Below are 11,160 nucleotides of genomic sequence, written 5' to 3' on the forward strand. Positions count from 1 at the left end.
CCAAGTTCTACTACATCAGGGGTATCCAAACGTTTTGGCAGGAGGGCCATATCTCTTTGACACTGTATTGAGGCCAGGAAAAAAGAATTAATTTACATTGCAAATTTGAATAAATTTACATAAATGAACATATCAGAGAAGGAACTTATATGAATGAATGACGGACTTGCAATAGCTCAAGGCCTATAAAATGGCCTTGTACAAAGCAAGGCCAGCCTTTCCTTTGCTGCCGCAACACAGATGTGAAACAGCAAGCAGTGGAGACAGCCTTCATCCCACAGCTCAGAAGAGCGGTCGAACAGTTGGCCATCATGCTGAGAGCAGTTGCATCAGGCTAGCGTGGGCTCCAGCAAGTGTCCAGTTCTGGTCGCTGCATCTCAAAAAAGACATAGTAGAAATGGAAAAGGTGCAAAAGAGAGCGACTAAGATGATTACGGGGCTGGGGCACCTTCCTTATGAAGAAAGGCTACAGCGTTTGGGCCTCTTCAGCCTAGAAAAGAGGCGCCTGAGGGGGGACATGATTGAGACATACAAAATTATGCAGGGGATGGACAGAGTGGATAGAGAGATGCTCTTTACACTCTCACATAACACCAGAACCAGGGGACATCCACTAAAATTGAGTGTTGGGAGAGTTAGGACAGACAAAAGAAAATATTTCTTCACTCAGCATGTGGTTGGTCTGTGGAACTCCTTGCCACAGGATGTGGTGATGACGTCTGGCCTGGATGCCTTTAAAAGGGAATTGGACAAGTTTCTGGAGGAAAAATCCATTACGGGTTACAAGCCATAATGTGTAAGTGCACCTCCTGATTTTAGAAATGGGCTATATTAGAAACCCCTGCTAATTGGGTAAGAAGCACTTTTTCAAGTGGGTGCTCCTTTTTTTAGCAGGGGGAGAGAAACTGGCCCACCTCACCCCAGCACTGTCTGTTCTAGTGGCTGCCTGCTGGTATTCATTTTGCATCTTTTTAGATTGTGAGCCCTTTTGGGACAGGGAGCCATTTAGTTATTTGATTTTTCTCTGTAAACCGCTTTGTGAACTTTTAGTTGAAAAGCGGTATATAAATACTGTTAATAATAATAATAATAATAATAATAATAATAATAATATAATAATAATAATAATAATAATAATAATGTCAGAATGCCAGTGTAAGGGAGGGCACCAGAATGAGGTCTCTTGTTATCTTGTGTGCTCCCTGGGGCATTTGGTGGGCCACTGTGAGATTCAGGAAGCTGGACTAGATGGGCCTATGGCCTGATCCAGTGGGGCTGTTCTTAAGTCTCTGGAGGGCCAGAGTCTCACTGGAGACTGGGGCCTTCCTGAGGGCTGGATTGGGAGCCCTCAAAGGCCGCAAGTGGCCCCAGGGCCAGGGTTTGGGCACCCCTGTACTACGTGGTTCACTCTCTTAACTTACTAGAATTATCTGGCAGCCAGTAGAGGTTTTTCTTACACACCCTTAAAGCACAGACAAAATTTCCATTGTTGTGGACATCACTCCCCACCTCAAGTTAAAGTATCACAACAGCCAACAGAGTACTCAATTCACCCTTGGGACAAAGATTTGTTAAACATATTTGTCAAACAAACACTTCCAAAAATCCACAGAAGGATCAAAAGCAGGTTCTTTTGACAGAAGCATGGCAGAACCTTTAAGACAACTATATCTAGAACAGACTGGTTTATCAATACAGAGCCCCTGAAATTGAAAGGGTTCAAAAGGGTATACAGTATGAGATTTGTAGATCAACATGCTTCTCACCAATTCTTTTTGCAAGACCCTTTCAGCCGGTGGCAACCACCATTTACAGCTCATTTCCATTCACATCTGCTAGTGGTGAAGAAAAAGAAGAACACTGAAAGCATGCACAAGAACAAATGAGATCACCAAACTATAGTTGTACCCAAAGCAAAAGGGCCACATGGCACTCTCCTCCCTTTAGCTAACACAGGCACAATCCACTTGCAAGAACACTGCACTTTTACAGTTCCATTTAACTGCAGTGGGGCTTGTGTGAGAGAAATCCCAGGTGAATTTGAAGCTGGACTAGATGGGCCTTTGGCCTGATCTAGCAGGGCTCTTCTTATGTTCTTAATTGTGAGTCATGTGTTAGAAAGTTCCATCTTCCACTCTGTCACCTGACAAGCTAACTCATAACAGGGTCACTTCCAGATCAGTTTGTGGCACACGTCCGCAGTCACTGAGAAGAACACTTTCAACTGTACATCAAAGTCAATTCACTTAATCCTGGGTAAGCTATCTGCATACTCACAACTTCCTCACCATGGGTTTTAGGGAACACAGGCTGATTTAATATCAAGTCTCCCACAGCACAAGAGGGTTATGTGAACAAACAGTAAAGAGGTTCTTGTCTTGCTGCCTCCAGGATTAACAGAAAACTGTGATGATTTAACAATGGGAGGAGCTTTCCTCATCTCCAAGTAGCAATGCAGGTCATTGTCGACCAAGCCTCAGCCATCATCAAGTTAACTTCTAAGAGATCAACTGACTGCAGTGTGACAGGCTTTGAATTCTAAGCCTGCATTTTTGTTCAAATCCCTCCAAGTGGAATGCACCCAAGCTGTTGCTGTGATTTGTTCCACTAAGCAGCCTACATGTTGCCAATCAGAAATGAAATCCCACTGCATGTCAAGATCAGCAATAAATTGTCACATCCCAGGATTCAGAACCTGCTCTGGACTCACATTAATTTTGAGGGAGATTAAGATATGCACAGCTCCACTTTCAAGGCTTCATAACTTTAGAATAACTTGCACTAGTTCTCAAACGTTTTAGCATCATGACCACCTAAAAAAAGTTTCGCTTTACCAGCTCTCAAACCTCTGTGGCTACCATGGTGACTGGGCAGCAGTGCTCCCCCAAGTAGCAGGTTGTTTAGCCCTTGATGCACATAGCCTCATCTGCCCTGACAGTTTTGTGACCTACCAAAATTTGGATCGTGACCCACTGGTGAGTCACATGGATTCACAGTTTGGGAACCATTGATTTAGAGGTTTGTTGTTGGCATCCTTCTGTCTCAGAAGACTATGGTATCTTGCACTGAATAGTGGTTCTGGAACAGAGTGTCCTCTCAGGGCGCAAAGCCTGGGTAAAGTAGATATGGAGGATAGACTGTTTCCCATGCAGCAAATCCCCCCTCTCCACGTCGCTGGAATGGTCCAATGGAAAGGCAGAAGCCAATATGGTTGGTTCCAGCGGCATCACAGGAGTTGCCAGAACGTGACTGTGTACAGCCGCAAACTGCCTCAGGGACTCCTGAGATTATACAACAGCAAACCCTGCTCCTATTCACATTTCCTCAAACTAGCATGATCAAGACTTATGTACACTGAGGAGAGAGATGAAAGTTTTCACAATACTAGAACAGGGGGACGACACACATCAATTTGGCAGAAGTTGTAGGACAGAAAAAGGAGGTACTTTTTCACACCACACATCATTGTGTTGGCAACCTTCAGTCTCGAAAGACTATGGTATCGCGCTCTGAATGGTGGTTCTGGAACAGCGTCTAGTGTGGCTGAAAAGGCCGATTTGGGAGTGACAATCCCTTCCACACCGGGAGCAAGTGCAGTCTGTCCCTGGTCTGTCTCCCTGGCTGTGGGCCTTCCTTCTTTGCCTCTTTGCCTCAGACTGTTGGCCAAGTGTCTCTTCAAACTGGGAAAGGCCATGCTGCACAGCCCGCCTCCAAGCGGGCCGCTCAGAGGCCAGGGTTTCCCACCTGTTGAGGTCCACTCCTAAGGTCTTCAGATCCCTCTTGCAGATGTCCTTGTATCGCAGCTGTGGTCTACCTGTAGGGCACTTTCCTTGCACGACTTCTCCATAGAGGAGATCCTTTGGGATCCGGCCATCATCCATTCTCACAACATGACCGAGCCAATGCAAGTGTCTCTGTTTCAGCAGTGCATACATGCTAGGGATTCCAGCACATTCCAGGACTGTGTTGTTTGGAACTTTGTCCTGCCAGGTGATGCCGAGGATGCGTTGGAGGCAGCGCATGTGGAAAGCGTTCAGTTTCCTCTCCTGTTGTGAGCGAAGAGTCCATGACTCGCTGCAGTACAGAAGTGTACTCAGGACGCAAGCTCTGTAGATCACACACATCATTAGTGTGTGGAATTCCCTGCCACAAGCTGTGGTGATGGCCACTAGCCTGGATGGTATGAAAAGGGGAATCAGACAAATTCATGAAGAGCAGAACTATCAATGGCTACTATTCATAACGCCTGCAAACTAACTCTGATTCAGCAGCAGTATGGTTCTGAATATCAGTTACCAAAAAGCAGGGCAAGAGAGAAGTATCCTCTGTCTACTGCTTGTGGCCCGCTCGAGAAACACAACTGGACGAGATGGATCTTTGGCTTGATCCAGCTTTTTAATATTCTTAGGGAAAGTTCAGGAGAAGTTCTGTCTTACTCCTAACTTGCACAGTTTTAAATCAAACACTACACCTGTACCTTTAAATGCAGGCTTCTGTTGTAAGGCAATACTGTAACTGTTTTCAGAAGAAGCTGGCAGGAAGATCTGTAGAAGAATTTGTGGAGGGGGGCAGAGAAAGCGATACAGTAGCAGCATCTTCCCTTGAAGTCTCAAAGTTTTTAAGTATATAGGCAGCTTTCAGGCTGCAACTTGGCAATTCAAGGTGTAAGGCATACTCTATACATGAAGACAAAGCTCAGGTATCAAGTGACAGGCACTGGATGAATTCCCAATAACTCTTGACTAGATCAAGCATATTAAACACAGAGTATGTTTCAAAGGACAGAACTAAGGAGGAAAACCATTATATTTAGCCTGTCAACTAGAAATGTCAAAGGACTGTATTGAGAAATGAAGTTGGCACTGATCATCAAGCCCTTCCAGCACAAATTCAAGCTGAACACCACATCAAAAGAAAAGCTGAAAGAAGCTGAAGCAGCAACCAGATTAAGCTACACTTAGATAACAACCCATCATCAACAGAAAGATTGCCCAATTTTGCTTGGTCTCCTGTGACCCTCAACACACAAGTTTCACAACACTGCAAGAGTCATACCAACAAGAATGTCATCCATTAAACAAGTCAAGGAAGAGAAACATTAGACTAGGCCAGAAAATAGCACAAAACATTGCACTCCTCTTGCAATCAGCAAACTGCCTTCATCCTCCCAACCCCCCCCCAAAAGGATTATGGTTTTGATTATCGCACTCAACAACAGAAGGTAATAAGGGTAGCTACAGAACAGATACTGTTCAAATAAAAAGGCATTAATAAAAGTTGCATACACAAAGGTAAAAAATTTATCAGGAACCCATCACCCCCTGCCCGTCCAATTAAGGGAGCACAATCCCAGCCCCTGGCCTCAGTATTTCAAAAGGTAGTGAAGAAACATCACTATCTTTCCTTTTACCACCACTATGAAACCTAATAGGCATTCTTGATCAAAGACATCCTCTCTATCATCCTAAGTCCTCCTTCCTAATAATTCCTATGTCAACAGCACTGCACTGTTCTCCTTTGCCCATCAAGTTTCCATAAAAAGGAAGCAAGCAAACAGACTGCTTCAGACCTTAATCAGCAGAGAACTATAAAACAGGCCACCTGAAAACAGTAAGGTCAGTCAGCAAATCTCTAACCAGAAATCAGACTTTTGAAGCTCATTTCCCAGTATTTAGCAGTGTACCATGACAAGAGTTGAAGTAGCCCACATGATTAACCAACAAACCAAAATCAAATGTGGTTTCAGATCCTGGTTTGCTCCATACTTGTGATTTGAAGTTATCTTCAGTCCCTGAGTTTTCACACAACACAAAACTGAAGTAAAAACTTTTATTCTCATGCAAGGAAGAGAGGGGACAGACCACTCAAGCCGCAATGTGCAGAGCCTAATTCACACCACAGGAAACTATCATTTCCTATATCATGTCTGAACCAGTTACTGCCTTCTTTCCAGTTTCAAATATGGGGAGATGCAAGAAAAGCATTTCAAGTTGTCAGAAACCATTCTATGATTGCTTCCTTTGCCTAAGCAGTCTTGTGAGTCTTCTGAAACCTTCTCACAATCTTCTGGTGCCAATACAAATCTGCATGAAAACCTTCAAATCCATCTTTGGATTTTACAAACAGCAGACTGTTGGGGATCTACAGTAGGCCACCATTATTCTCCCTGTGTAGCCTGATGAAGAATCCTATAGAATTTCAAAACTTGCTATTTAACACTGCTATGTTTAGCTGATCCTAATAAAGGAATTACCCTACTTTGGATTTTTCTTCTAAATCAGGGTCACACTTGTTTCATATAATGGGCTGGACAGCATTCATAGTGCCTGATGAGGGCCACAGCTGACATCATTAAGCAGGAAGTGACATCATTAAGCAGGTGATGACTAGATATAAGCACTTTGTTCTCACATAGAAACTCATTAGCTGCAAATGACAGAAGAGAAAATGTGCAAATCTTGTTCATAATTTCAAGGTAGGAGAGAGACCATTTATCAAGCTAGCAGAGCACAATTACAATGGGGGTCAGATACAATGATTCTGAGGGCCATACCCGACCCACAGGCCTTATGTTTGACACCCCTGCTCCAAATGAACCAACAAGGCCACCTTCATTTTTTAAGATGGCACCTGAATTGAAACAAAAACTTAAAATGTTTATGTTTGACTTCCTGGTGAAGAGGTACATGCCCCGACAGCTCTGTTATGGCTCTCCCTCTGTTGTCCTTAAAGAACTGAAAGTTTAAAATGAGTGGGGTCATCAAAATATGGTTTCCCCAGCAACCAAAACAATACACAGTGGATAACACAAGTTCAGCCACCACAGTACAGTGCTTTCCACGCTCTATTGCACACAGCTCTATGGCACTGTCAAAAGTAAAAGCTTGTGCAGTTTCTCCACAGGTCACTAGGAGAGTTAGAATAGACAAAAGAAAACTTTTTTTTCACCCAGTGGCTAATTAATCTGTAGAACTCCTTGACACAGGATGTGGTGACAGCATCTGGCCTAGATACCTTTAAAAGGAGATTGGACAGATTTCTGAAAGAAAAGTCCATCACAGACTACAGGCCATGATGGTTATGTGCAAACTCCTGGTTTTAGAAGTAGCTACCTGAGAATACCAGATGCAAAGGAGTGGCAACATACTGCAGATATCTTGCTGTCTTGTGTGCTCTCAGAAGCATCTAGTGGGCCACTGTGCGATACAGGAAGCTAGATGGGCCTTGGGCCTGATCAAGCAGGAGCCTTTTTTTAGTTTATTTTGAGATGTAAGAACTTGGCTGTTATTTAGCCAAGCAAAGGGCAAATTGCTTGACTGATCTAGTAATTTACTGAAACCCCTCTTATTACGCTAGTACATTAGTACTCAACCAGTGTTGTACACAACTAGATATTCCATAAGGGAAAAAAGGGGCACACTGTCCCCACCACAACACAGTATGAATTCAGAACTGCAGCCCTGTCCATCTGTACCAGCAAACTTGCAAAAAGTCTTATGACACTTGATTAATATATTTATTTCCGCACAAGCATTCATGGGTTACAAACCACTTCATCAGTAGTATCTGATGAAGTGGATTGCAGTTCACAAGATCTTATGCTGAAAAATGTTTAAGGATTTTTAACGGCACGAGACAGCTTACTAGATGCACACTGAAGGAGACTGACCAACTTACTTCACCTGAGACCACCTTCCTTGGAGTCCCTGCAAATGGGAGATCTCATAAAATCAAAGGACCATTCTTTCCCAGCATTATTATCACACCAACAGCTACCTCCCTCCTCCTCCATTACACCCAGTAATCTTCTTGTATCTGTATTCTCACTGCTAGAAACTTTTCTTCATATATTGAAGTATCTCACCCTTACTTCGTGGAAATTACTTGCTTGTAACTCTCTTTAACATCATACTGAATTCACAACCAGGATGGTTAGGCAGTAACCAGAGGGGAAGCATTCTCCCCCTTTCCATTGCACAGGTGATAAGGGGGTTCCTACTCACTCATTTTACCATCTGCAAACACAAAATTAGATGAAGGTGTTAAATTCACCCAGAGCACCACATGAAGAGTACAAATGACTTCTTGTGGACTCCTGAAACAGTTTTGTTACTAACTATTGCCTCATTTCCATACAAGCATCCAGCCCCCAAATGCAGGTAGATCTTTTCAGCCTACACTGTCAACATTAGGAAATCCCTCTCTCTCTCTACAAACACACAGATAGCAATTTCCAAACCAGGAACATTAATCATTCCCTAATGTAGGTTGCCTCAGGATAGAAGCAATTTCTCTCCACCTCAAAATCCACTAACCACAGCTGTTACCCACATTAGGAAATCCAGTCTCCATTCTCTATCATTCCTTCAATTCCTCAGCCACTACTCATTGGATATCTAAACAACGTATGTGAAGAAGCACCTTTTCTCTAGCCTCATCTGAATTCCTTAAAGCAACTTATATTCAGTATTATACAACTATGTGTGTTCAAAGAGCTTTACATGCATTATCATGCAGAACAGTGGTTCCCAACCTGGGATATGTGTATCCCTAGTTGCCAGGATTTTTAGGGGTACTTGAAAAAGAACTGAACAGGTCTGTATTAGAATGCCTTGTGGGGCCAGTAAGGCAGTAAGGAAGGCAGCTAGCTGGCTGGGAAAACCCCAGCAACTGCTAGTTTCTGGTCATCAATATTAGATATGGATCAGTAGTTGAAAATATATAAATTTGAAATAAAGAGAACTATATTAATTACAAACATTTTGATAATATGAGGGGTACAATTTATGGAAATAGGCTGCCAAGAGATACATGTGAAAAATCATTGGGATCCACTGGTCTCATTAGAGTCAATTGGGCTTATTCTCGGATAAGTGTGGACAGGATTGAAGCTTTAACTTCTACTATACTGAACAGCATGACCCCAGAAATTGCTTTTGCCTGGTCCTGTCAGCACTTCATTATCCAGCTCTTCCCCAATATGAAGGAGACACCACTGTCTATCTCAGCCAAAGGCCCCTCAGCAGGACATTAACCCCCTCCTGCCTGCAGCCCCCAAGGCTGGTGATCACCCCTGCACCTCTCGTACTGGCCCATTAACCCTTTGAACATAGGAACACTGACCCCATGGGACACTTCGAAGGGGGCCCATCTAGTCCAGCTTCCTGTGTCTCACAGTGGCCCACCAAATGCCTCAGGAAGCATACAAGACAACAAGAGACCTGCATCCTGGTGCCCTCTAGTGCACCCCACATTCTGAGGTCACCTACTTCTAACACCAGGAGGTTGCACATACCCACCACAGCTTGCAACCTGTGATGGACTTTTCTTCCCAAAATCTGTCCAATCCCCTCTTAAAGGCAGCTAGGCCAGGCACCATAATCTCACCCTGTGGCAAGGAGTTCCACAGACTAATTACACAGGCACATAAGCAGAGACCCACTGGATCAAGCCAAAGGGGACCCGTCCAGTCCAGCTTCCTGTATCTCATAGCAACCCACCAGATGCTGCAGGGAACACACAAGACCACAAGAGTCCTGTACCTGGGTCAGACGCCATCGCATCCTGCAGCAGGAAGTTCTACAGAGTAATTACAGAGGAACATAGGAAGAGCCCTGCTGGATCAGGCTTAGAGCCCACCTGGTCCAGCTTCCTGCATCTCGCAGCGGCCCAGCAGATACCTCAGGGAGCACAAGGCCTGTGTCCAGGTCAGACACCATCCCCACATCCTGTGGCAGGGGGTTCCACAGACTAAATAGAAAGGATGAACTAAAGGCCCACCTAGTCCAGCTTCCTGCACCTCACAGCAGCCCAGCAGATGCCTCAGGGGGCAAAAGAAGCCTGTGCCTGGGCCAGATGCTCTCCCCACATGCTGTGGCAGGGAGTTCCACAGAGTGACTGCAGCACACAGGGAGGCTGCTGGACCAGCCAGGGCCCACCCGGTCCAGCTTCCCACGGACGCCTCAGGGAGCACGAGGTCCGTGCCTGGGCAGACGCCCTCCCCACGTCCTGCGGCAGGGAGTTCCGCAGACCAGCCCGCCTCCTCGGGCAGCGCAGCAGGGCACCCACCTGCTGGGAGGGCAGCTCCACGTGCAGGGCGCGGGAGGCGGGGCCCGGCGGCGGCAGGACGGCGGTGGCGGCGCCCTGGCTCATGCTGGCGGGGCGCGAGCGGCGGGGAGGCGGCAAGAGGGGCCCGGGCGGCGGCGCCTGCGCATGGGGCCGCTCCCTCGGCCCCGCAGCCGCCGGGGGAAAGGGTTGACGGTGACGTCACACGCTCACGGCTCCTGCCCAGAGGCCGCTCGCGGGCCGCCTCGCTCTCGCGCGCGCCTTCCTCAAGCAGCAGCCATGTTCTCTCCCGCATCGCTCAGGACTGCGCGGTGGACAAACGCCGCTCGCTGATTGGCTCCGGGCGCCGGAGGGCGGGGCTCCGGCCCCACAGGCCGCGTTTCTATTGGACGACGCGCGCGTCGATCCGAAGCCACGTCCGTCTCCTGTCTCTGTCAAATCCTTCTGACAACGACGCTCTCTCGCCTCGCACCTCATTGGCTGGTGGGCTGCCAGGAGGGCGGGACTAGAGTCTTAAAGGGACCCACGCGATTGGATCGCGTGAGCTGGGTGTTTTGGTGGGGGGGCGAGGCTTGAGCGTCATGTGGGCCATGTTTTTGTCACGTGATGGCCAAGGACCAGGGAAGCGAGTGGGGAGGGGAGGCTGTCGCCTTGGCAACAGAAGAGGCTGAACCCAGCCTTGAGGTCTAGTGATGCTGCTACCCACAATGCATTGCTAGGCCTGCAGGAGGAAGGCTGGAGCTCTCTCTCACACACATACCTCTGTCTCTGTGATAGAGACAGTGGAGCCCTTGGCTGCCTCCCTCACACACACACACACACACAGAAGAACTCTGTGTGTGCCTGTGTGAGAGATAAACAGAACCCTGCAAGGGCCCCTCTACCTCTCTCTCTCTCTCTCTCTCACACACACACACACACACACACACAGGCTCCCTCCCTCCCATATACACACACGCACACACGCAACCCTTTTGTGTCTCAGGTCCATGCAAGGGCTCCCTCCTCTCTCTCACACACGCACGCAAACACACAAACACACATGGGCTCCCTCTCTCACACACACAACCTGCAAGGGCTCCACACTCTATCTCT

General features: G+C 46.7%; 1 protein-coding gene across 2 annotated transcripts in view; it reads right to left on the reverse strand.

Moving 5' to 3' along the window:
* Positions 1-10,192, reverse strand: part of UVRAG (UV radiation resistance associated) — a 95,986-nt gene extending 85,794 nt beyond the window's left edge. The window contains exon 1 of one of the 2 annotated variants that reach the window (XM_066620237.1): positions 10,069-10,192. In XM_066620237.1, the coding sequence (XP_066476334.1) occupies positions 10,069-10,152 (84 nt within the window). In that variant the 5' untranslated portion in view covers positions 10,153-10,192. Of the gene's footprint in view, positions 1-1,766; positions 1,825-10,068 lie in introns of those variants that run through there. The other variant, XM_066620239.1, reaches the window with a different exon arrangement.
* Positions 10,193-11,160: the final 968 nt, after the last annotated feature.

The sequence above is a fragment of the Tiliqua scincoides genome, chromosome 3, assembly GCF_035046505.1.
Source record: "Tiliqua scincoides isolate rTilSci1 chromosome 3, rTilSci1.hap2, whole genome shotgun sequence".
Lineage (NCBI taxonomy): Eukaryota > Metazoa > Chordata > Lepidosauria > Squamata > Scincidae > Tiliqua > Tiliqua scincoides.